The sequence below is a fragment of the Canis lupus genome, chromosome 31 (assembly GCF_011100685.1).
Source record: "Canis lupus familiaris isolate Mischka breed German Shepherd chromosome 31, alternate assembly UU_Cfam_GSD_1.0, whole genome shotgun sequence".
NCBI classification, from domain to species: domain Eukaryota; kingdom Metazoa; phylum Chordata; class Mammalia; order Carnivora; family Canidae; genus Canis; species Canis lupus.
In genome coordinates, this window is record NC_049252.1 from 28449656 (window position 1) to 28477031 (window position 27376).

At 43.0% G+C, this 27376-nt stretch overlaps 1 protein-coding gene across 5 annotated transcripts in view; it reads left to right on the plus strand.

The window, feature by feature from the left end:
* Positions 1-27376, plus strand: part of IFNAR2 (interferon alpha and beta receptor subunit 2) — a 31566-nt gene extending 4190 nt beyond the window's left edge. For 2 of the 5 annotated variants that reach the window (XM_038581370.1, XM_038581369.1), the window contains exons 2-9: positions 5215-5302; positions 6534-6575; positions 8214-8337; positions 9711-9883; positions 12311-12471; positions 16092-16260; positions 20883-21013; positions 25081-27376. In XM_038581370.1, coding sequence (XP_038437298.1) covers positions 5248-5302; positions 6534-6575; positions 8214-8337; positions 9711-9883; positions 12311-12471; positions 16092-16260; positions 20883-21013; positions 25081-25791 — 1566 coding nt within the window. In that variant the 5' untranslated portion in view covers positions 5215-5247 and the 3' untranslated portion in view covers positions 25792-27376. Of the gene's footprint in view, positions 1-740; positions 861-5214; positions 5303-6533; positions 6576-8213; positions 8338-9710; positions 9884-12310; positions 12472-16091; positions 16261-20882; positions 21014-25080 lie in introns of those variants that run through there. The other 3 variants (XM_038581371.1, XM_038581372.1, XM_038581373.1) reach the window with 3 other exon arrangements.

Consider the following 27376-nt stretch of genomic DNA (forward strand, 5'->3'; position numbering starts at 1 on the left):
CCTTTGGCTCAGGTCATGATCCTGGGGTCCTGGATTTGAGTTCCACATCGGGCTCCCTATGGGGAGCCTGCTTCTCCCTCTGCCTCTGTCTCTGCCTCTCAGTGTCTCTCATGAATAAATACATAAAATCTTTAAAAAATAAACATAAAAATAAAAAATAATGTTATTCCTAGATTAGAAGAAAACTTCTTCCAATGGCCTTATATCCTACAACTTGATAAAAATAGGAATTCAATTGGATAAGCTCAAAGATGAGGATATTTTGAATTGGGATGGAACAGGAGATTGTAGACTTAAGGGAATAAATTGACTGCCATGGAAACATAACCTCAGAAGAAGTAAGAAGAAGGAAAAGAATAGATACTGCTGAAAATAAAAGCTTTTTTTAAAAAGGAAAGGTTTGATTCAGGCCCAGTGAACGTAAATGAAAAAGAAAGACAAGTCAATTAGGAAGAATCTGACGTGGAAGGTAAAGAACGATCAAGCATTAGGATAATTGGGATCCCTGATGTGCAGAAATGACAAATGGGACAGAACATGCAAGTAAAGGTAAAAGAGAAGAAATTTTCTTGAAATGAAGAAAAAAATGGTCTATAGGCCCAAAGAAGTTTTTCCAGGAAATTTTCATATGGGAAAGCTCAGCATCAAGATAACTTAAATGATTTACTTTTTTTTTTTTTCAAGAGAAGACTTATTTAGGAATCCAAGAAGAAAAAGTAAACAAAAGAGGGACAAACCAGACCAGGACAGCCTCAGACTCCCTAGTGCTAAATGCCAGAGGATGGAGGTTCCCAGAAGTGTTCTAAGTGGAGGATACTGTCCCCAGAAGGGTGTTTTATTCAGCTAAGATGTCATTTGAGGTAAGAGTCAACAGGCAGGCCTTCTCAAATATGAACGAGCCAAGGGAATTCAACACTCAGTGAGCCCTCTTTGGGAAAAACTGCTGGTTTGGAAAAATTCAGCAAATTAGCAAATTAAGAGATAAATCAAAATAAAGAACCCAAGCATACCATAGAGAACTCATGCTCAAAAGGAGCATTAGTAAGTGTTTATATGAATGTAGAATTAATACTGGACAGCTTTGGAAATTGTAGGTAGAATAAAATGTGATTGTTACATCAACCTAGACACAAAAATCAATAAACCAAAAAAAAAAAAAAAAAGACGTAGGGAGGAAGATGGGAGGGAAAAGAGAGTAGTAAAATTCTCATCTTTGAAAGTATGGATCAATAAATATGGTTTAATAGTAAAAGGTGCTGTGAACATATAATACCCCAACTTTCTGATGTCTCTGTCACCTTTTCTTTGAAACATTATGAAGATATTTTAGGAACTTATTCTTATCTAAAGAGAAGAAGAATTCTAATTCCAACAATTCCTTCATCTTTTGAGTTTTCTTTCCCAAGTATAGTTAAATTTAGACAGAAATGGTCTGCATGTGTGTTAGGAAGGCCCTAAATACACATGCATAGAAAGATCTCTGGGATTATGTCCACCTAATGTTAATGATGGAAATACCTGGATGCTGGAATTTGCACTGTTACACATTTTTAATTTTTTTAATGAGCACACAAGAGAAGTTCTACAGGAATAAGAAAGCCATTTGAAAACTCAACTAGAAACAAACATGCCAAGATGTTAAAATAACAATGGTTGGTCTTGGGTGGTAGAAATAAGGATGATTGTTACTTTCTTCTTTCTATTTTGGGGGGTTTTCCCCCCTAATTTTTAGGGGAAAATATACGTAATTGTATTTGTGTAGGATTTCTAAGTCCAGTCCGTTCATTACTCATTGACTACCAATGTTATGCCGGGTGTCAGGCCAGATAGAAGAGACCCTAATGTTCTCCACCAGGAGCCTGGGAAGCCTCAAACTCCTTGAGGGTTGGCCATCTGTCCATCTGTTGGAGGAGTTGGAATTCAGAGAAGAATCATTTCACTTTCTAGTGTCTACTTGAGCAGGGCCCTGAAAGGCAGCAGGGTTGGCTGAGGTGTCAGAGGTGAGGGTTGCTCCAGGAGCAGTGGAACAGGGAGCCAGGGTAGGGTGAGGGGCACCTAGAGAGCCAGAGCAGGGTGAGAGGCACCCAGAGCTGGGCACCTGTGTGGAGCAGTGACTCCTGGGAAGACCAGGAAGGCTGAAAACAGCCTTGAATTCAACCCAAGGTGCAGGATGACTTGTCAGGTGACAGGGAGCTGCGGACTGGGCTGGCCGCAGAATGTTCTGGTCCCAGAGCAAAAGGAAGAATCAGGGTTTGCGTGTCTATAGAGCAAGAAGTTTAGGGAAGGCCCTAAACTATAAAGCTTTTTCTTTTCTTCCATTGTCTCTGTCTCCCAACTTGTCACTTTCATTTTTACAGTGTAACCTCACCCCAAGTAAAAAAATAAAATTTTACATAATTAGCAGGCATTTCCCCATTCTACTTTCTGCTGTGCAAAGCCAGATCTAAGAGCATTTAATTCGTATGGGGAATCACCAGATTACATAACTGGCATCTCACAGCACATTTTAAGAGGGTACCTCGAACTAACCAGAAGAAGCAAACTTAGGCCAGACTTGGGGAGGAGGAAAGAGGTCCCTCCAGGCATGCCCCTGCCCCAGAGGCATTCGCTCATGCCCCAGGGTTACTGTTAGGGCCAGCACAGCTCTCTGCAGCTGCCCAATGCCACTCCACCCCTTGCGACTCTGGGCACACATGTACTTGGGACCTAAGGGAGCTGGGATCCCCCATCTTGCTAGCCGCCCTGTACCCCAGCCTGGGTTGGGCTCATCCAGCCCAGAATCCCTCCTTCCCAAGGACCTGCTGTCTCTCAACCCCAATATCCAAAGGTCTTTATTGTTTTTTTAAGATTTTATTTATTCGTTCATGAGAGACCCAGAGAGAGATGCAGAGACATAGGCAGAGGGAGAAGCAGGCTCCCCACAGGAAGCCCAATGTAGGACTCGATCCCAGGACCCCAGGATTATGACCTGAGCCAAAGGCAGACGCTCAACCACTAAGCCACCCAGGTGTCCCATCCAAAGGCCTTTAAACCTCTGCATGTGCTAGGTACCTGGGTCAAGGCTGACCTGGATGCTCATCCTCACCAGTCCAGCTAGCTGCCCCCCTGGGTGAGGCCAGCCTGGAACACGGGCAACGTTCACCCTGCCAGGCCCCCATCCTGCCTGCTTCCCCCCCAGGAGGGCATCAATACAACATGGCACTTTCCAGCCATGTGACCCAGCTGGTACCCCACTCAGAGGATATCAGCAGTTCCCATTGTAGAGAGAGAGGCCAGACGGGGCCTGGGACCCCATCCCATGGGGGAAGGAGGGCAAGACCGAGTGTGAGCTGAGGCTCCAAGCTCACCATGGATCCCTCTGTCCCATCAGACTTCGTCAACAAAACACAAGTTCAAAAATAAGATCATTAGGAATTTCAAGCCAGCCACAGGAAGGCAGCAAACCAAGCACGGAACCCTTCTGCCTACAGGACCCAGGAGGGGAAGTGAGGGAAGAGTTAACAGAGATAAGAGTGACCACAGCTATGCCTTAGGGAGGTTGATCTGTAGTCAGGGTGAGTTCTCAGGCGCTTCATTAACGATTCCAGGCAGGATGCCAAGACAGGAAATTAGATCTTCTAAACAAGCAGGAATCTAGTTACTAGACATTGGGTTGGAAGTGGAGTACAGGTCCTCAAGAGCAAAGAGGAGAAGACACATTCCCCTGGCTCACAGGGGGTGAGTGACTTACAATTGTGTAACTGCGTGTGTGTGTGTGTGTGTGTGTGCGCGCACATGTGCCTCTCAGCCACTGAAGAAATGAAGTGTTCCACAGATGAGAGCAAAGGTGAAGATGTGCCACCATCAGGAAAGGACAGAGGGGTGAGAGGCCACAGGGCAGATGTTCAAGTGCAAGGGGGTGCCACCCCCATGTGGCATTCTGCACTCCAGATGCGCCCACAACCGTGCAGGCCGCCTGCCGGGGAGTAATGGTGGGAGATGACCTCACACGTCGCAAAGAGCTCTGGAGATGTTCTCAATGGGCACAGAATTGTGGCATAAGTTGTAGGCAGAGGTGCCTGGATAGCTCAGGGGTGGTGGAGTCTTCAGCAGGGTTGGCAGTTTTAACCTGGAATCCCTTGGATTCTCTAGGAGGGCACCCTGGTGGGACCTGTTGCCCTCATAATCAAGAGGACTTTTTTTTTTTAATTAATTAATTTATTTGACGGACTTTTTAAAATTAATTTATTTATTTGACGGAGAGAGAAAGAGTGCACAAGCAGGGAAAGGGAGAAGGAAAAGCAGGCCCCATGCAGAGCAGGGAACCAGACACGGCGCTCGATCCCAGGACCCCGGGATCATGACCTGAGCGGAAGGCAGACGTGCAACCACTGAGCCCTCTAGACGCCCCCCAAGAGGACTTTTTCATTTGTTTTGAGCTTGAACTAAAGTCTGCTACTTTGTGGCCTTTCTTCAGTCTCAACTTGGGGCCTGAGGCAGCTACAGTGTTGGGGAGTACAAAACACCCAGAACCTATAACTGTACCACTGACAGAAGCCCTGAGGCATAAAATTCAGGAAGAATTTCTCAGCTTGGAGTGAGGAATGTTCCTGACTGTGACTCAAAATGCAGATGCCAAGAAAGAAAAAAGCTTTAAAACTGAAAACATACACCTCAGAAACTCATGGGTGAGATTTTTTTTTTTTTTTAATGCCAGCATGAGCAAATCAAAGGGCAAGTTGACAACAGAGGAGAAAATGAAGTGATTTGTATCACAGACCAAGGGCCAGGTTCCCTCATACTTAAAAGAGTTCCTACAAACAAACCAATAAGAAAACAGGCTACAACTCAGTAGAAAGATGAACAAAGGAACACACAGTTGACAAAAAAAGGAAATACAAGTAGCTCTTACATGTATGAAAAGGTAGACAAGTCAGAACAGAGAGATAGAAGTGTGTGTGAGTGGGGAAAAAATTGGTTTTTATTTACGAATTTGGTTTTCCAAAGTCCAAGAGTGGGATGTCTGGGTGGCTCAGTCAGCGAAACGTCTGCCTTGGGCTCTGGTCATGATCCCCGGGTCCCGGGATCGAGTCCCTGTAGGGAGCCTGCTTCTCCCTCTGCCTGTGTCTCTGCCTCTCTCTGTGTCTCTCATGAATAACAAAAATAAAATCTTTTAAAAAGAATAATAATTACCTGCTTCAGCATCTGGATCACCTCATACTGATTTCCTTTCAGATGTGATAGTAAAGAGAAGACTTAATAACCAAGATGGTTTGGAACCAGAATGCTTCCCTGGTGAGACCACAGAACCTGTATCTCGTGGGTAAGTGTTACTTTTGCCTGAGCTCTTGTAGGAGCAAGCCAGCCACATCACCATCCCCCAGAGCCCTGTCGGGGAGTAGCAAATGGATTTCCCTGACCGGGGCCCAGCATCAGCCTGTCCAAGGCCAAGAGCTAAATGGATCGTAGATAGGAAGCCTGGACGGATGGTCTGGTTTCTGCCCTACTCTTCATTTTAAGAAGACAAACAAATACCCAAGAATGACTCGGTGATGATGGAGAGTATCCTCCTAAGCACTGTGAGGAGCTAATTTCTCTTAATGCCCTCATTCTAATCCAGGGAGGAGTTTCTCATCCTACTCCCAAACTTAGGAAGAGGCCAAGCCCCTTCCCTCCTAGCACATCACCAGACTGAAAAGTCATCCCTGAACATCGGTTTCTGTGATTCATTTATTCCTGACTTTTTTCTGCAGTCCTATTCCACTCTTCCTCTACGTTTCTTTTGATTCTATTTCACTGTCACTGTGTCATCTGTTCCATAGCTTATCAGTAGGGGATCCATGAGTGGGACACTTCTCCCTTTATAGAACTGTCCATGCCTGTAACCCCTCCCGTCCCAAGTCACTGTGACATCCAGAAAGCAAAGGAGAGTCCCCAATTCCTGTCACCATTGATTTTCTTCCTACACCACCCCTGACAAATGTCTTTAAAATGTAAACTAACAACCTGTGAAATTCATAGTCTGAGACCTTCTCCAGACAGATGACTGTTTCTCGGGGTGCACGCCCAACCAGTCAGCCCTGTTATTCCACATCAGCCCCCAGACAGACCTTATTTTAGATTCACTCGGGTGGAAACCTGTGGACCATGTGCTGCTGATACCAACACCCATCCTCCAAGAACCATTTACTTGAGCATTTTTTAGCACAAGGAAGGAAGTATCGATCCAACATTAAGACGTGGGTACAGGGATCCCTGGGTGGCGCAGTGGTTTGGCGCCTGCCTTTGGCCCAGGGCGCGATCCTGGAGACCCGGGATCGAATCCCACATCGGGCTCCCGGTGCATGGAGCCTGCTTCTCCCTCTGCCTGTGTCTCTGCCTCTCTCTCTCTCTCTCTCTGACTATCATAAATAAATAAAAATTTAAAAAAATATTAAAAAAAAAGACGTGGGTACAAAAAAAAAAAAAAAAAGCCAGGCTCAGAGCAAAAATTACAGATTCAGCCTGGAGAGGGTATTTTTGCTTATCTAATATTTTTTTTTTCCTCTTCCCAGTGTGTATCAGCTTCGTGTTTGGCGTGTCATCTGCGTTTCCTGGTAAGAGGTTTTCTTGGCTTGGCTGAATTTTGTGGAAGGGCCAGACTATTGGGGTGACCATTCAGAAGTGTAAAATGTGGGGAATTTGATTTTTGATTGCAGAACTGTTGCCCATTTTGTTTGAATCCTTTTTCTTAGATTTTCTCAAATACTCTCCTTTTTCTCTGTCAATGGAGCCAAAATCAGTCAAATTTTCATATTTCTCTCTCAGAACTCTTAGAAGAAATTACCACCCCCCCCAAAAAAAAAGAAATAAATTAATTAAAATGACACCAGAAGTCATTTTAGAACTCATTAAAAGGGACACCTGGGTGGTTCAGTGGTTGAGCGTCTGCCTTTGGCTCGGGTTGCAATTCTGGGGTCCTGGGATGGAGTCTGGTATCAGGCTCCCTGCTCAGCGGGGAGCCTGCTTCCCCCTTTCCCTCTGCCTACTTGTGTCTCTATCTCTATCTCTATCTCTCTGTCACATAAATAAGATCTTTTTTTTAAAAAATTTAAAAATAAGACTCCTTAAAAGAATATTCGATTTCAAACCCCTTAATTGAAGAATGAGAAGGCACAGATTATGTCAAACAGAAAATAATCCAGAAATAATTTCCCCTTCATTTGCATTCTTCCACCTGCTGTCTGGTACCTGGTGCCAGACAAAGGAAAATAATTTTTTTGAACCAAACATCTTGCCTGCATCTATAAATCTGTCCACATAATCTCATTCTGCATTAACTCCATGTCCAACCTTGTGATGAGGGCAGGAGATGAAGAATTCACAGCCAAGAAGAAAAGTCCTGAGTCTAAATCACAGACAACTTAGAGGATCATAAAAATTGAATTTGGAAAAAAAAAAAAGACTTGAACAGGATTTGACAGGTAGAGCTTTCGAGTCTCACTTGCCACCAGCTTCCCAGCTACGTAACATTGTATAACTCAAGTGCTCAGTGTCATATGGTCTGCAGAATGGGTCTCTCACTAGCACTGACTTCATTTTTTTAAGATTTTATTTATTTATTCATGAAAGATACAGAGAGAGGCAGAGACGTAGGCAGAGGGGGAAGCAGGCTCCCTGTGGGGCGCCCGATGAGGGACTCGATCCCAGGACCCCGGGATCACGACCTGAGCCAAAGGCAGACGCTCAACCACTGAGCCACCCAGGGGCCCCTCACTAGCACTGACTTCAGCATTGTTGCTCTGATTAAATGCCTGGGAAGGGCCAGTCAGGGCATGTGTCATCTGCTCCCTCCTTCCATGACCTGGGAGTAAGTGCACGGGAAGTTCAGAGGAGGGAAAGCAGCCAATGGGCTGAGCTGCTTAGGGAGCCTGCAGGAGGGAGTTGAGAGAATGAGACGGACACGGATCATTTTGATCCAATGAACCACTGAGAGTCCACGATGACTGAGTGAGCCCAGTTCTGTTTCCGCAGTGCTGAGTTCTGTTTCCTAAGCTGGCCTGCCCCTAACGATATGTTGCTCGTGAATGATTCTTTGACTTCATTTCTTGTCTCCACTAGAACCACCTCCTTCCTGGGTTTCCAAGACCCCAGGGTTTCTCTGCTGGGCAGGTGGGCTCCAGATCCCAACGAACAGATGGGACGATCTTGGGTTCCAGATTCAGTGTCTCTTTCTTGTCTCCTGTTTCCTATAGATTTGTCGGATAAATTTTGCACTTTCAAGGTGACTTTTCGAAATTTCCGGCTTATCTTATCATGGGAATTAAAAAACCATTCGGTTGTGCCAGATCGCTATACATTACGGTACACGGTCATAAGGTTGGTTTGACGTCTCACTTTCTTGCTTGCTTAAGTATATTAGCTTTCTATTAATTGGGGAGTGGGGAAGAGTTGTGACCTGACTTGTGCTGGAGCTCCTCTCTTCTCTCCCACTCTCTCTATTCTGAATTCAGAGCTTTAAAAGGCCAAGTCCATTTTGAATTAAATTGGATACTTTAACAAACCTCAGACTGGCTTTGACAAAGCTTGGATTTATAACCATTTCTACGGGTTAAAGCCACCGAAGCAAAATAATCACTGTGTATGGTTTTCACAATTACTCCTCTCACTCAGCTAAGCCTGAACATTTCAAGCGCTATTTTCAAGAGAGAAAGAAATAATAAAAGCGCTATTTTCTGAGGACAGGATTCCAAATATCTGGTGACCATATTGATGTTGTGTTCACTTTTCTTTACCCAGGGAGGCATGTGGGCACATCAGAAAGCTGCCTCGTCCAGTCTAGGAGAGGCCCAGGTCCACAGGCTGGGCTTGATTACTGAGCAACCGTGACCTTCGGGCACAGAGCTCAGCTTCTCTGAGCCAAGTGTCCTACTTAGAGGAGGCTGCAAAGATTAATGACATAATGGATGGAGCCCTCAATGGCTTTCTTTTCCCGATGTCTAACATCACCCTTATAAGTTGTTATTTTTATCTAGTTGCCTCTCCAAGTTTCTTTTGTGTGCTGTTTATTTGGCTAAGAGCTGTTACTACTACTGACTGGCTTGGTGGAAGGCCTCTTGTGAGTTTTTCTTGTGACTGCCAAAGTCCTAGTTTCTCTTTGCATTAGGTGGTGATAGGTATCACCCCCCTTACCTTTCTGAAGCTCAAAAAATCAGTGTCTGTGTTGTCCCTACATAGCACAGGCTGACTTAGGACTAGACCCTGTGATCCTCAGCTGGAGAGAGGGCTTCAGGGAGGACGCTCATGATTTTTCTGTAGGGGCAGGGAGATCTGGGGCCTTTACCACAAAAGCGTAAGGTTTGTTCATGCACTTATCCAGCAAATATTTACTGAGCACTGACTGCATGCCAGGGGTCCGACCATAAACCAAAGTCCTTGACCTCTTGGAGCCTAGAATAGATATTCTGAAAGTAGGCAGATATCAATGAACAAATAAAGATATAATGTGGTAGGTGCTGGTAAACAATGTGCAGAAAAATGAAGACAGGCAAGAGGGATTAGGAGAGAAGAGGGTAAGGAATTCCAGTTTAAATAAGGTGGTGAGGGCAGATGACTTGGTATAGTGATATTTGGGCAGAGCTGTAAAGAAATGAAGAAGTTAAAAAGAAATGAAGAAGTTGATCATGCAGTTAGTGGATTCTCGTCACATAAATGCTGAAGTTTTCCTTTTGCCATTTCTTTTCCTTCTAAAGTAGACCAGACCAGGTGAAGATTGTTGAGCACTGTTCAAATACCACAGCATCATCTTGTGACCTAACAGACGTGTGGGAGGTCCTGCCTGAGACCTACTCCATCAGAGTTGATGGATTCAGAGGGAACACAACGCTGGTCCAGTGTAGCAGCTATTTATTCCTGGTAACACACAGTGAGTGGATCTCTGTTTATCATCACCATAATTGTCATCAAGATCATCATTATTTGCTTTGCCTTGAAATAGGAAGGTCCTCAAAGGTGTCTCAGACTCAGGGCTAGGTGCACCGCTTGGCCCTGCCACTTCCTAGCTCTGGAACTGTGAAGCATTTACATTGCCTCTCTGAGCCTCTGTTTTCTCATCCCAAAAGTGTAATGATAATCTGTACTTGGCAGAGGATTCCTCTCGGCCTGTGTGAGGCAGGCATTCTGGCAGCAATGGCCGTGGCTTTCTACTATATTTCAGAACCCGAGAGGAAGTAGACAGTGAGGTCTTGATGGCCTGAATCTGAGCTGTCGCAACTCTTTGGGTCAGTGTTTTCCTTCATACTGCAACCCCTCCCCTGGATCATAACCCAGTAGCTCTTATCTGTGTGAGTGGGTCTGTCTCTCTCTTCTTTTCCAATGACTGGAGTCAGCTCCCTATGGCACTTGCATTAATAGCTCCAGGGCAGTTGCCAGTGGTCCTCAGCCAGACTCCAGCACTTCTTCAGTGTCCTAATTTGCAACCTATTTCCAAAAGAAAGATTCCATTTCAGCTCCCTGTTAAAGGCTGTGTGGGTGTGCACTCACACATACGTGCTTTAGCAAAGTGATAATGACCAAATCCCACTGCCGCCAACAACTTAGATGTGAGGTTCATTGGAATTGGGTGTGTACATTTAGGTGTGTGTATACATCTACATACCTGTGTGTGTCCAAAAAAGAAAAGAAAGGAAAGCGCCACTTCTAGATTATGGTATTCAGACTATTGCAAAAATAGTTAAAGTAAGAATGAGATGTCATTTTTCAAGACCCCATAAATATTAAAACTATCTAGCTACCCAGGTGTAGAGGAAACACAGGGAGTGTGCCACAGTATGGTCTTTCTGAAAGTATTTGGCAGTATGTGTTAAAACCTTAATGTGTGCCTCCTCTAATCTAGAATTCCTCTTTAATAATTCATTCTAAAGAAATAATTGTGGATGAATGTCATGATTTAGCTCCAAGAATGCTCATTGACACAATGATTCTATTCAGAAAATTTAGAGACTATCTAATGTTCAAAACAGCAAATCAATTAAGTTATGGTCCAGCCAGCCACTTAGTGGAATAGAATCGACCATTGAAGAGTCACAGTGAACATCAGGGGTCAGCCAACTTTCCATAAAGGACCAGAAAAGAAATACTTTAGACCTTATGGGCCACATATCGTACACTATATCACCTTCTTTAATTGTATTGCCACGCTTCCCAAAATAAAAACCACTCTGAACTGGCAGACCGTGCAGAAATCTAACTCATAGGCCAGTTGGCCAGCCCTCAATAGAGATAAATATGCATTAATGTATTTATGAAATGAGTTAAGTGCAATATATACCATGCAAAACTGTGGGTAAGAATGATTTAATTTAGGGGTGTGTGTGTGTGTTGTACACTAGTTCAGCTTATATACGTATGTATATATATTTACAGTCGTACATTAGAGACAAAAGATGGTTAACCACATTCAGGCACAATTTGTTTTCTACTATTTCCACAATGGTTGGGTATTACTATAATATGAAAAGAAGTCATTTTTACTTTCATATTTGGAATACAGCTTGAAAATTGGGAAAGACTGACCTTCATCCCAAAACCTATCCTCCATTTCTCCATTAAGTAATTACACCACTTTTATTGTTCTCAATTTTTCACCAATAAAAATGTATAACCCATGCCTCAACTAGGACCATAGGTAGGTTAAAGAGAAGATAGTTGTCTCCCTTTGAAAATTGATGTGAGAAACAAAGGCAGAAGAGAAATTATTAAATTTCCTTACTCCCTACAGCCCATTGACAAGTCCTTCAAACAGGCAGAGTGACATTCCTCTAGGACATTCCTCTAGTCCCCTCTAGGGGACTGCCTACTTTGCTAAAGGCAAAAGGCAATCTTAGCCCAATCTCCGGGATCCTGGAAGTCTACTTTAACATATGAAAATTCCTTTAGAAATTTCCTTTATTTCTAAACCCCACAAGATATGTGTTGGCAATCATCCCCCAAGTATATGACCCACCAATACACATCTGAAGGGTCTCATGACTAAGGTTTTACTAGACAGTAATAAATGACCTTTTCCCAACAATAGCTGGCTCCCTCAAGGTCCTGGAAACCTTGCTTCCAAAATTCCTTAGACACATCCCTAACCCCCTCCCAACTTAAGAGTATATCATGGGCCACTCCTCATGACCCCAGTGCAACTCTTTCTTCAGGACAGGGGTCCTGTACCCATGCTTTAATAAAATCACCTGTTTGCACCAAAGAGAGAGAGAGAGGAGATAGTTGTCAAGAAATCAGGTTGTATTACAGCCCTGGAAATACTGTTAAACATTGGGATTTGTTTCTGATTTTGTTTTTTAAACAGTGTCTTTGGAACCACCAGAGTTTGATATTGTTGGCTTTACCGACCACATTAATGTCCTAGTGAAATTTCCACCTGTCATTCCCAAGATACTAGGTGGAGGAGTATTAAAGTTTTACTTATCACTCATCATCGAAGAACAGTCAGGGAACATTGTCAAAAAGGTAAGTGGTCAAAACAGTTCTGAGTTGGCAATGAATATATTCGACGCTCTTCTTTTAAAAAAGACATTTGTAGGGGCACCTGTGTGGCTCAGTTGGTTGGGCATCTGCCTGCAGCTCAGCACATGATCCTGGAGTTTTAGATAAACCCTGCATTAGGCTCCCTGATCAGCGGGAAGTCTGCTTCTCCCTCTGCCCCTCCCCCTGCTCATGCCTTCTCTCTCTCTCTGTGTGTCTCTCTCTTTCTGTCTCTCTCTCATATAAATAAATAAAATTCCTTTAAAAAAAAAAAAGACATCTGTAATGATTAGAACAATTAAGGCCAAAAGATCTGAGGCAGTGGGTCTGATTTTAGGAAAGAAGTCTTCCTAAGTTCCTTCATTGTGGAAATACATTGACTTAGCCTAGCAGTGTGGTCTTCTTTCAAAGAATAAGTCCCTTGCACAGCATCAGGGGACACACAGGAAAGAGAAAGGAGTGTAGTGTAGATGAAGAGAACAGGCTAATTTCAGCACACACTAGGTGAAATTCCAGAATGCTGGAATGAGTGAAGTGGCCCTGCCATAAGAGCAGCTTACGTTGGCATAGCCCATTGCCAAGTATAAACCTTTGCAAGCAATACCAGCCTGCAAGTTATCAGGGGCAGGCACGGGCTTTTCAGGCAAAGGGCACAGGAAGTCAGAGGTCCTGAGGCTGCAGAGGATCCAGTGGATTTGAGAAGCAGCAGAGAACTGGAATGGAATGACCAAGACAGGAAAATAGAAGGAGGTGAGGTCAGAAAAGCAATGGAGCCCAGATCTGATAGTGCTTTGTGGGTCTGTGTCTTCGGAGTGTCCCGAAGCTGCTGGAGGACCTGAGGCTTTAACAGGGACTCCAGCCCGGTATGTTGAGAATAGAGCATAGGGGCCAAAGGTGGAAATTGGGAGACCAGTTAAGAGGCTATTGTGATGGTAATTACCCAATAGGAAGTAGCAAATTATAGAATTATAATTTTCCCTTTAATATACACTTGGATTACAATCAACACCCTAATCCTTTGATTAGGAAAAGGGTGCAAAAAATAACAGAAGGGAGAAATGAGCTTATGTAGCTCAGAGACTGTATCAAGTTTCTTTAAATATCACAATCCAGTCACATCTAATTTATATTCAACCCATGAGCTACTAACTCTGTTTGAGATTATTATTTCTAAAATAAGAACGCTGTGCTTATTAGGATATTGACAACACTGTAAGACGAAAATGGTGGTTAATGAGTATCTTCTTCATTAAAGAAAAATAGTCTTGGGGTTAAATTAGACCTAGAAAAAAAGAAGAGGCTACTGTCTGAATCCAGGTGACAGCTGGTGGTGGCTTGGACCACTTGGCAGTAATGAGAAGTGGTCAAACTCTGCATATGTCTTGCAAGTGGAGCTGTTTTTGAATGGATCGGATGTGCAGTGTGGTGAAGAGACAAGAGCACCTCGATAGATGGAGTTTCCATTCGTTAAAATGGGGTGGATTATGGATGGAGGAGGTGAATGGTTGGATATCAGTAGCTTGGATTTGGATATGTAAAATTTGAGGTATCTGCAAGGCATCCAGGAGGAGATAGTGAGCAGGAGTTGAATACTCCAAAGCTGGAGTTCAAGGGAGAGCTTCTAGCTGGAGAGATGTCTGAGGGAGTCACTGGCTTCTTAATGTGTATTGATACCTTGAGACGAGGCAAAATCACCCAGAAGTGCATATGCAGAGAGAAGAGAAGATGTCCAAAGTCAGAGCCCCAGAGGACTCCAAAATGTACAGCTCTAGCAAATGAAGAGACAGCAAACAAGACTGGGAAGGAGCAACCAGCAGGGTAGGGGGAGAAGTAGATGAGAGTGATGTCCTGGTGGCTGAAAGAAGAAAGTTCCAGGAGGAGAAAGTGATCTCCTGTGTCCAGTGCTATAAATGAGACACGTGACGCCAGGACTATAGATTGACTATTGGATTTAGCAACATGGAAGTCCTGGTGACCTAGATAAAGAGTGATTTCTTATCAAGGGGTGAGGCTCTGATAGGAGTGGAACCCAGAAAGAAAAGAAAGAGAGAAATTGGCCTGGTCTGTTGGGGTGAGGCTCCAGCAGGAGTGGAACCCAGAAGGAGAAGAAAGAGAGAAATTGGCCACAGGGAGGAGAGCTAATTCTTCTAAGGAGTTTTTCTATAAAGAGGAGAGGTGTTCTGTGATGGAAGGTGAGGTCAAGGGAGGCATGTTCCTGTGCAGATGGGATGTTCCAGGGAGATCGTTGGAGCCATGTTATAGAGATGAGTATGGATGGAATCTCATGAGCACAAGAAGGGGTTGACCTTGGCTCAGAGCAGGGGCCGTACATCCGAGGCACAGGGGGAGAGGCAATGTCCTCAGGCACAGAGGCAAACAGAAGCTTGGTGAAACAGGAAGCGAACACTGCAGACCCCATCAAGATCATACAATGGCAACACCAGGTGTGGGACCCATTGGCTATTCTCTTTGAGGCAAGAGCCCTCCCATCATGACCCTGTTTCTACTTCTCTCCCCTTTTTCTTCTCTGTTGCTTATGGGCCATGCATGAGATTTTAGTTTGTTAGGGCTTTTCCTTTCCTTTTTTTTTTTTTTTTCTCTTTTTCTTTTTTTTTTTTTCTTTTTCTTTTCTTCTCCTTTCCTTTTTTAATTCTTCCTCCTTCCACACAGAAACTTGCAGAAAAACATTATACAGAAGGCCATATTTGGACCACTGGAAATCTTAATCCCTAGAACTGCTAGTATTTTGAAAACTATAAAATATTTTGCAGAAGCTGTTTTTTAAATTTTTTATTGTTTTAATTTATTTTTAAGATTTTATTTATTCATGAGAGCCACAGAGAGAGGGAGAGACGCGGGCAGAGGGAGAGGTAGGCTCCTCACAGGGTCCATCCCGGACCCCGGGATCACGCCCTGAGCCAAAGGCAGATGCTCAACCACTGAGCCACCCAGGCATCCCAGAAGCTGTTTTTCTTGAAAGGGCCTTCATATCATCTCTTTTAATTCCAAAATGGAACAGAACTACCTAAGAAAGAAGAAGCCAGGTGTTTTAAGGGAGCAGATAAGAAATTAGGCATCAGCCACAGTTCTGCCACAGGCAAGCTGTGTGGCCTTGGAAAGTTACCTAACCACTCTGAGCAGTAGTTTCATCATCTGGAGAATGAGGACAGCACCAGCTTTGCGGACTGTTTTAATAATCACGTTCATTAATATTATGAAAGCACCTCCTGAAGGGTAGACATATATCATTAATGATAAAAGATCATCTTTTTTTTATTCTCTTAGTTTTGCAGGATTATCTTAATGCAAGACAAAATGATGTCATGGAAAACTTTATTCCTCATTGAAACTTTTTCTACTCATTTATAATATGAAGCTGCTAGATTAGATTTCATGGTTTGAAAATGTGCGTGGTATACACATACATGCAGTTTTGTCATCAGTTGCTGGCGCCAAATAACTTTAAAATACTTTCTCCTTTGGAGCCTAAGATATTTCTCTCCTTGTTTAAGATTTCCATGTGAATCCCCAAAGTGACTCTTAGGGCCTGCCTCTAAATGAATTTCTCACTCAAAGTCTTCCTGATTTTTTGCTTCTTTTTACAGCATAACCCCGAACTAAATGAAAACATCACTGGAAATTTCACTTACGTCATCGACAAGTTACTTCCAAACACCAACTACTGTGTATCTGTTTACTTTAAACCTAGAAATCTGGGAGCAGTACATAGATCTCCAGTAAAATGTATCCTCCTTCAGCCTGGACAAGAAACAGGTATAAGTTTTTAAAAATTCATGTGTTGCTTTTACTCTGCGAGAAAACTTAGTTAATGAAAATAATCTGAAAGTCATAGAGCACGAAAGGTATTTCTTCCACTGAAAGTGCATCACAGAGATGTGTTCTGTTGGTCAGTCTCTACTATGACATGGAGTCATTTTGAAGGCGCCATACCATCGAGACAGTCACGTATCTACCTTTAAAAAGTCAGATCCTCCTGAAGTAGAAACACTTCTATTTCAGGGAATCAAGATGAAATTCAGTTCTGAGTGCCCTTCACTTGGCCATTATTCAAGCCAAGTGCTGGAGGAGGCAGGGTTCCTGGAAGCAATTGCACGCAGAGGTATCAGAGGCTCAAATTATGGTCGTTGAGTGTGGCTCCTTGATGTGGCCTGGCTCGCAGGAAGGTTGGCGATAGCTCCAAATGGAAGGAAAACTCACCAGTGTGTGTGAGATAGTCCCTGACAACGACTGAAAAGTCCTCTGTTTCAAAAGCATCAGAACAATAAACAGTGTAGTCCGTGAACCTTCCCCCAATGGAGAAATCTGCAGTGAGAACAGTCAGGCTTAGGAATATTCACTGCTGATTATTGGCCTAGGAAGTAACTAGGTCTCTAATTGTTTCACCAAAAGTGAATATCTCCACGGAAGAAGCCTTTCTTAATTTCCCCATGAGAGTTTCTTTAACCTGCTGACTTACCACATTAGGGACAAAATAAGCCAAGAGAAGGAAGCAACCGTAAGTGGTATAGCTGATTTGTGGACTAAGTGAACCACACTCCACGGTGCCTGGTGCCTGGTGGACTAAGGTGCTGGGTCTGATTTTACTACTCTCTGTTTCTCAGCATTGAACGATGCACATTTATTTGAGATTTTTGAGATTTTATTTATTTATTCATGAGAAACACAGAGAGAGAGGCAGAGACACAGGCAGAGGGAGAAGCAGGCTCCATGCAGGGAGCCCGATGTGGGACTCAATCCCCAGACCTCAGGATGAGGCCCTGAGCCAAAGACAGATGCCCAGCCCCTGAGCCACCCTGGCGTCCCTGCACAGACCAGTCTTAAAGGAAATAAAGTATCTCCTTTAAAGTATCTTTAAAGGAAAAAGGCCTTAGCTTAAATCATTATTATAGTGTCAGTTAAATACGAGCAAACCTAAACTTGCATATAAATTCAGTATGCCTGTAGCTCTTACAAAAATGTGAACCCCAAACACATTTACATATTTATGTCCTTGGACCAATTCTCCAGCATCAGCTGGGTGTCCAACGATTCCATTCATTTCTGACACTCTCTGGAGTTAACGCAGGTCCCCACAGGTGAAGAGGCTAAGTCTCTCAGGACTGCTCCCCCTTTAAGGTACCAGCTCCAAGTCTGGCCACCCAGACTTCTGTCTGAGGTGGCTACAAATTCAGAGCTCCCCACAACCTCCCTTCTGATTTAGTAGTGCAGGAGCTTCTGTCCCCTGGAAGTCACGGGGCACCACCCTCCCAATACTTCCATGTGTTCACCAACCTAGAATCTCTCCAAGCCTGACTATCCACAGTTTCTATTAGGTTTCATTACATACACAGGATTGATTAAATCATCATCTGTTAGTGATAACATGCGATCTCCAACCCCTCCTCCCTTTTCCAAAAGTCAGTGGGTCCAGAAGTTCCCACTCTCTAATGACTAGGTTGGTTTTTCATGTGACCAGCCCCCATTCTGGAGTTATCCAGCACTGTCCTGGACTTACCTCATTAGCATAAACTCAGATATGGCCTCCCAAAGACACTCATATCACTCAGGAAATTGATACTCTGTGTCAAGTACCAGGAGCAAAGACCAGATATTTTATTATTATTATTATTATTATTATTATTATTATTATTATTATACTGTGATCTTATAAACAAAACCCCAAAACCAGTTGAATGGACAAATTATTTTTCTCCCCTACTCATAGAATACTCCTGTACTCCATTTGTGTGGGGGTGTACCCCACATGGAGCAATCCTCCCGCACCAGCTCAGAGTCCTACAATCTAACTCAATTCTGACGCCATCTACCTGGTGTTAGAGACTCCACTCACAAGACTGCCCCCACCAACACTTCAAATGCCAGTTGCAGGTCAAAGTTGTCACCTCGGTGTCAGATTGAAGATTCTCACGGCCCCCTCCGCGGGTCTGATAATTTGCTGGAGTGGCTCTCTGAACTCAGGAAAACCATTTCTTTACCACGTTCCTGGTTTATTATAAAATGATACAACTCAGAAACAGCCTAGGTGAAAGAGCTATAGAGGGCAAGGAGCCTCTATGCCCTCTTAGAGCACATCACCCTCCTAGCTTCCCATCCCAGAAGTTCTCAGAACCCGGGTTTAATGCAGACTTCATTACAAAGGCAAGACTGATTAAATCTTTTGCAGTTGCAATTAATTCACCCTCCAGTCCCTTTCTTGCCCCCAGAGGTCCAGGGTTGAAAGTTCCAACCCTCTAATCTCCGGTCAGTTCACCTGGCAACCAGCCTCCATCCTTAGGGGCTTTCCAAAAGTCATCTCTTTAATAGTAAACTCAAGTGTGGTTGAAGGGGCTTGGTTATGAACAACAAAAGACACTCCTTTACCTTCCTTGCTCTTATCACTTAGGAAATTCTTAGGGAACTTCAGAGCCCTATGCCAAGAATCGAGGATAAAGACCAAAAAAAAAAAAAAAATATATATATATATATATATATTTTATTATAAATCACGAGATCACCAATAAGAGACTCAAATTGGTAACATGACATGACAGACAGGGATTTGCTGAAACCCAGTCCCCATCTGGAAGACGAATATACGACTGACCTTCTTTGAGGTTGACATGTGATGATTAAGTTTCTCCCCTGACTTTTCTGTTTCACCCTCTAAGAAATGGTCACGCAGCCCCACGTTGTCATGTCATCTCATTGTCACTTGGTGTGAACACATCCTTTTGCATGTGAAATCAGCCTCCTTTCTTGTATCATTACCCAAGAAGACCACCTGGGACCAGTGTTAACTTCCTCAGACTCGGAGATGAACATTGCTATCTTAGGGGGTTACTTATCTGGTGGGGGGAGTTCAGTCCAGAGATCTAGAGAAATGTCTCCACTCTGTTCAAGTCCTAAATCAACTGGTTGGCTCTTTCAGGAAGCCTTCGAAGGAAAGCTGTGTTCAGCCATTTGACAAATACTTATTTGGAGGTCTACTCTATGCTGGATTCTTTCATAGATGCTTGGGAGACAGCAGTGAACAAAACAAATAAAACCAAACATTCCAGACCTCGTGGAGCTTATGTTGCCGTAGAGAGATGGAAAAACAAAATTTAAAAAGCAACTTGCAGTCAGAAGGTTGAGATTTTCCAAAAGGAATTTCGACAAGAAACTTATGGGGGCCTCAGTAGGACAGAGCAGGTTCTGTGGAGCCCTGGTGTGGCCAAAGTCCAGCCTCAGAATGACCCAGTTATTTCTTTCATACGAACTCTTCTTTTCCGTGTCTTCCTGTCTCTAGGGCATCCTGTTAAATAACAGACCTTCAAGTAAATTTTAAAGATCTAATTAGCTCGATTGAATGATTCCTGAATGGGGTAGCATCCCATCTAGCAAGTAGAAATGAGCCCCAAAAAAACAAAAAAAAAAAAGAAAGAAAGAAAGAAAAGAAAAGAAAAGAAAAGAAAAGAAAAGAAAAGAAAAGAAAAGAAAAGAAAAGAAAAGAAAAGAAATGAGCTCCAAAGGGCTGCAGAGAAGGAAAAGGTTTTTAAAGGCAGGACAAGGAAGTCAAACAGAAAAAAGGACTTTGGAGTGAGGTCACCTCTCTTTGGGGGACAAAAGGGTCTTATTCTAGTAGGTGGATTACCTCATGGTGCTGAGCGGGAAATTCCAGAATGAGCAGTAAAGATCACAGTCCTGGGGAGGGTTGAAAATGCAATCAGTTATGAAGCCCCAGTAGTGGCTGCATGGGCCAGGCATAAGTGACTTCATTTTGGGCCTAGGGTTTTCTTTTTCTTTTTCTTTTTCTTTTTTTCTTTTCTTTTTTTTTTTTTTAACAGTACTAACAGATGGCTATGGAGCATTTGAGATGTGGCCAGTATGACCAAGAAGCTGAGTTTGATAGGGTTTTGTTTCATTTTTTTATTTTTTTTTTTTCAGTTTTGGTCATATAAATTTAAGTAACCATGTGTGGCTTATGGCTACTGTGTTGGGGAGTGCAGTCATAGAACATTGTTAGACTAGAAGACATTTTACTTTGAAAAATTAAATCTGCCACTTTTACCCTTGGAAAAATATGTATACTCGGATTCCTTTCCATTCTATTGTATTGAATGATAGTTTTTCTAACATTGGCTCCTTTGTGTGTGTGTGTGTGTGTGTGTGTGTATGGTGTGTGTGTGTTTTAAGATTTTATTTATTTATTCACGAGAAACACAGAGAGAGAGAGAGAGGCAGAGACACAGGCAGAGGGAGAAGCAGGCTCCACACAGGGAGCCAGATGTGGGACCCGATCCCAGGACTCCAGGATCACACCCTTTGATACCTCATTCCACCATCAGCCCAATGGTGATCTGTGATCATTTATTGAATTTATTTCGAAATAAAGTCATTTCATTTTTCATCAACAGAGTCATCAGAATCTGCCAAAATAGGAGGAATAATTACTATGTTTGTAATAGCGGCTGTCATCGTAATCACCATAATAATACTGAAACGTGTTGGTTATATATGCTTAAGAAATCATTTCCCCAAAGTTTTGGTATGTAGTCTTTTTTTTAAGTTCTATCTTCATCTTTTATTTTAATTTAAGGGTTTTTATTACACTTTCAAATATTTTCACAGCAGGAAAATATCCCATTTTCTAAAAACACCAAGCTGTTTTATCACTGAGTGATCCCCAAATATATATATGTACCTAGACTTCCGTTTTCTATCTGTTTATACTTTGCCCACATAATATTCTTAATGATCACATAGTATTCCATTGTCATTAGTGTATTTATTATCTTTCCCTTAACCATTTTCCAACTGTAGGGCATTTGAAATGATTTCCTTTCTTTTCTTTTCTTTTTTGGCCTTTATGAATATTGTAACGTGTTTAATTTTTTTATAAAGTTTGGGCTACTTCAGTGGAACATGTACACAAAGTGGATTTATCTTATAAAAAGATAAAGGATTAATTTACAATGCCAGTGGTGACCAGTAAGTACACACATTTCTCCATAGCTCTGCTGATGTTGACTAATCATTTTTACGACTTTGGTTCATATAATGTGTGTATAAAGGTCACCCACAGTTGCTCTCATTCGTGTTACTTTAATTACTAGTGAAACCAGCCATTCTGTGTGCCTTCATTTTTCACTCTGTCCTTCCCAAAGTACATGCTTTCTGCTCGGGACCCTCAACCACTCAGACAAAGCTTGGTATTGATGTTACATATTTCCAAAACCTCCTCGTGTCCTTTGACACGTTGACCCATTATTTATCATTTTCTCTGTCCGATTCCTGTCTCTCTATATTTGTTTTATAATTTTTCATCCAGAAAGATCTCATTTTTCTACGTTTGAACTCATTTCGCCTTTTTCTTCACACGTTTTAACAACCACATATTTCAGTCCTCTACAGTCGATAAAATAGTACTCTTCTTTTTCTCATCCTTATTTGTTTGGTTTGGGTTGGGGGAGGGATTGTTTTTTGGAGGGGGATGCTTTGGGAAATTTTAATTACAACTGGTATTTGAACCCAGCCGGCATCTGGCTGTGCTGTACTGCATTTTATCCACACTGTAATCCTTGCAATTCAAGAATGGACTTTTTTTTTAAGATTTTTTTTATTTATTTGAGAGAGAGCACGGATGTGAACACATAGTTGGGAGTGGCAGAGGGAGAGAAAGAATCTCAGGCTGATTCCCTGCTGAGCAGGGCGCCCAACTCAGGGCTCAGTCCCAGGACTCCGGGATTACAAACTGAGCTGAAACCAAGAGTCAGACACTTAACTGAAAGAGCCACCGAGGCACCCAAAGAATGGATATTTTTTATCCTTGGTATAAAATATCCTTTGGAGTCTTTTATGTCAGCAGCCAGTTGCAGCGTTATCTCAACCTAAATCCACCTCATCCTGTCTGCTGTGTATTTATTCCTTTGGCCTTGAGGTTCTAAGCGAATCCTACTCCAATTCATATTTCTCATTGCAGCCTTGAGATAGACCTGTAGCACCACACCCATTTCCTCCTAGATAAATTCTCTGCCTGAATTACCTAACTGGTTACTAATCCTCCCCCCAGATCTCCCTGAGTTTCTCCCCTTCCTAAGATTCATCCAAATTATATGCTAATTATATATATCCCTGTTATTTATTGTGTTGACCCAAGTACTGAGAGGAGGTATTGGTAACTTCTGTCTTTCCAGTATTCCTTCATTAAAAATTGTTGCTCTGTGTCTAAGTAAAAACTCTAGGAATGACAAAACAAACACTTAATGCCTAGTGTATTTGTTTAATCAAGAATACATGTTGCAAGATTTTTAATGGCATCTTTTTTATTCTTTTCTCTTTGGTTCTTTTTTTGTTTTGTTTTTTCGCATTTAACAAATATTTATTGAGTATCTACCATGTGTCCACATGTTCTAGGTGCTAGGGATACAGAAGTGAACAAAACAAACAGAAAATGCTGCCCTCGTAGATTTTAAAGTCTGCGGAGTAAGGGCAGAGACAATGACAGTTTATAGATGATACAACTGGTGAAGTAAAAAATTCACATGAATCTAGAGATAAATTATTAGGATTAATAAGTTTGACAAATTTGATATGTACAAAATAATATCAGTATGAAAATATATAAACATGGACCTGCTTTTCAACATCCAAGACATATACATATCGTAGCGTAAAGCTCTGTGAATTTTCACAAACTCAATGCACACATGTAACTCATGCCTAAATCAAAGAGAACATAATCAGCCTGCCCAGAAGTCTCTCTCCTGACACCTTCTAGTAAGTACCCCCCACCAAGGATAACCATTATCCTGATCACTAACAGCATAAATTTTGAACTTTTTGAATTTATAGTTAAGTGGAATCACAGAGTTTTTTAAAAAATACCGTTATAGGGGCACCTGGGTGGCTCATTCAGTGAAGTGTCTGCCTTTGGTTCAGGTCATGATCTCAGGGTCCTGGGATGGAGTCCTCATTGAGGCTCCCTGCTCAGCGGGGAGTCTGCTTCTCCCTCCACCCCTCCCCCCTGCTCATGCTCACTCCCTCTCTCTCACACACACTCTCAAATGGATACATAAAATCTTTTAAAAAATTGTTTTGATAAATAAAAATAAAGATACCATTGCAATAGTAATAAAATTACTCTTAAAACATTTCAGAAATCAATCTAATAGAAGATATTACAGATCCTTTGTAAAGAAAATTATAAAACCTTATCAAAAGACTTTAGCAAAGATTTGGTCAAGTAGAGAACCCAGAATCAGACCCACACATATGGAAACATGACTAATGATGAGTAGATATTGCCATGGGGAAAGGATTGGCTAGTCAATAAATATATCTATATGGGAGAATATGAAATTGGGTCTCTCCCTCACACCATACACAAATATCAGTTCCAAGTATATTAAAGACTAATGTGAAAGACAAAACTGTTAGAGTTTGAGAAAGCACCATAGGAAATTCTGTGTGACCTTGGGTAAGGAAGATTCCCTCAGACATAAAAAAAAAAAAAGCAGGAACCATAAAGGAAGAACATCAGTACATTTTTGTTATATTACATTAAAATTAAAACTTTCTTTTCATCAAATGCCATTGAGGTTGTAGAATAATAACCCACAGGCTAGGGGGAAATATATGTAACAAATAATGATAAAACAAATAATCAACAAACCATTAGCATCCAGATTATATAAAGAGCTCCTACAAATCAATAAGAAAAAAAATGAACAACCCAATCGAAAAATTCACCCCAAGGCTGTGTTGGGTAGGATAGAGGAAGAGCAGGTTTGTCAAACTGAGCAACCCAGATAGGCATAGGAGAATAGAGAAGAAGACAATGCGGATGACGATTCCAGGTTGATCACCTCCTCCCCATTAGCTTTATGGTCATGAACCTAGAGCAGAATCCACCAACACGGCAAGACTCAGCCTGCCTTGTATTCTCCATAGCTCACCCCGCTCAACTGTATCCTGGCAGTGCTTTGTTCTAAGAGCTGTGATAGAGCGAGCTCTAGTCTTGCCATTCTCACCCCTGACTCTAGGGATCTCCTTAAGACCCTCTCTCCAGTCCAGGGGGCTGTGACCCTGATGGAATCGGCTCCCTTAGAGTCTCTCCTCACCCACAGTTCCTTGGCATCCTTTAAGAATGTCTTGACAGCCCAGAATCTAACTGGATGGGTACTCTGACATGCAAGAAGCAGCAAGGGGAGCACAGTAGGCAGGAGTAGAAGCCAGAACCTCGTCTCTGCTGCAGGCAGCCCACCTAGCTTGAAATCCAGCCTCCCCCACTCACTATTCATGAACCTTGGGTAAATTGCTTCACCTCTGTCTCATTTTCTCATCTGTAAAATGGGGATAAGAATCGTGAGCCTACTTCGTGGCATGGCTGTGAGGGCAAAATGCATTATAATGAGTAAGCAGTAGGACCAGTGCCCAGCAAATAGTAAATACTACATAACCGTTAGCTCCTATTACTGATTCTGCTGGCATCATCACCGCCATCCTCATCTCTGTGCAGTTACTGTCATTGAGCTATGTTATGTCAAAAAGTAAAAAACACTTACAATTGATATTCTCTCTCTCTCTCTCTCTCTTCTTTTTTTTTTTTTTAAGAATTTTTATAACTTCTCAACCTGGGTATTCCCTGAGATGCCACCATTAGAAACAGTGGCTTTCGTGGAGGTGATTCACGTTAACAGGAAGAAGAAAGTGTGGGATTATAATTATGACGACGAGAGTGACAGCAATGATGATACAGCAACCCCTCAGACAAACGCAGGTGGCTATACCATGCATGGACTGGTGGGCAGGCTTCTGGGTCCAGCCTCTGCCTCCTCGGCCACCCCGGAGGACTGCATGGAGCCGGACGCTGAGGAACCTGACCCGTCGGAGCCTGACACTGACATTGACACTGAGCCCCTGGTGCCATCTGGGCCCAGCCCGGGGCAGTCAGAAGGCACAAGTGGGGCCTATGAGTGCAGAGGGAAGCAGCTCCAGGACCCCATTACCGAGGAGGACAGCTGGTCCACTGGAGGGTCTGGGGACAAAATTACCTTCAATGTAAACCTAAGTTCTGTTTTCATGAGGGTCCTCGATGATGACTTGGAGGTCCCTCCAGGGCTACCAAGTTTTCCAGAAGAGACATACAACCTACAGGAGTCCCACAGACTGGAAACGAGTTCGCTGGCGGCCAACGGGGAAGGGACACAGCCCCTCTTCCCCACCCCCTCTGCAGAGTGCCAGTGGCCTGAAGATGTTCTTTCTGATGAAAGTGACAGTTCTGAATCAGATGTTGACATCGGAGATGGCTATATAATGAGGTGAACCCCCAAATATTTCCATGGACTGACAGATACCTCCAGAGTTTCCCTCCATGCACTGTCACTTGCTCCTTTGTGGTTTGCAAGTGTTCCCGCAGGGATGGTGTTGGAGACCAAGGTGGGCGCTCAGGGTTCCTGGTGATGTCGTCTATGCAAAGTTCATGCAAATTACCAGCCTGGGAGGAGAGTCTGGAATTCTAGGACTATTCAGCGCAAGTCCCATTGTTTACATGTCCCAAGTGATGCACTTTGAAGGGGAAATGCCCTGTCCAGTCCCTTTACTCTCCTGCCTTTATGTTTCTGCATCCTATCTCCCAGAGTAAGGAGCAGGCTTCCCTGGGGTTTGCAGGGGTGGTCCAGGGCCCTACAAGATTTCTGGGAAATCATGAAATTGGCCAGGGTGGGAGTGGGGAGAGAAAAGGTAGACGCTTAGCGTGGTTGATAGAGGGAGCAATCAGCAGTGTTGAGTCCAGCAGGCTCAAGGAAGGAGCCAGAAGGCAGGCCAGAAAAGAGAAGGAAGGGAAGGTAGCCAGAGAGAAAGGAAGGGGACCTACAAAGAAACAAAAGCACAGGTTCCAATTTGGAAATAGGGAAGGTCCTGCCCAGTCTTGGGCTCCTCCCAGATGTCACATTCTGTCACCTACACTCAGAGAATTGCACCCCTGGCCATTTGTCCAGATGGCCTCAACTGGAGTCTGGAAGAACTCCAGTCTGGAGGAAGACAAACTCACACACAGAAATAACTCTAGTATCTGGCAGGTGACTAATAGGAGACATTTGCATGAGGGAGAGGGGTAGAGACTCAGAGCCAAACTGTAAGATAAAAAAAAAAAAAAAAAAAAAGAGCGAGAGAACAAATGCAAAATTGTTTCAAGGTCTTCAGAAGAAATTAGGCATAAAATTCCCAGAGATCCTATTTAACAATTTAAGAAGCGCTGTGTGCACTGATTCCACATGTCCTGTGTGTGACCACAGTTCCTGTGGATGGTGGGGAGGGGGAAGGGAAGTCCCAGAACATCATGGAGCAAACCAGATAAGAACTGGGACTCAGGTCTGACTCAGCTGCTATTTCCCTGTGGGACCCTGGGTACTTTGCTTTGCCTCTCTGAGCCTGTTTCTTCATTTAGGAAGTAAGGGGATTGGACTAGGTCATCTCCAAGATCCTGTGGTGCTAGGAGAAATATTCAAACTACACAGGGTTGAAGACTCCGGTGAAGGTGCTGCAACCCTGAGAGACCCCTCACAAGGTGAATCAACTGTGTGGGACCTCCTGTCTCGCTCCCTTCGCCCCAAGAGCCAACTTCTCAGCCCTTTCTTCTAGATCCATCCCAAAGGGGAAAAACAATTATGAGTCCTAGTTCAAGGACTTTGAAGAGACTACTATTTCTACAACTGTTCTCAGTAGGAAAGGGACTTTGTCGTGTAGAGTCCATTTCTCTGCCCTCTAAGTCATCTATCATATTTTGAAAGAGTTCCAGAGTGGTCCTTTGGAATACCCTTTATATGGCTGCTTTTCTGTGTGTGTTTCCATTTTGTATCCTGGTCTTCAGTGGGTGAAGGATAATAAATACTTTTTAATACATACTGGG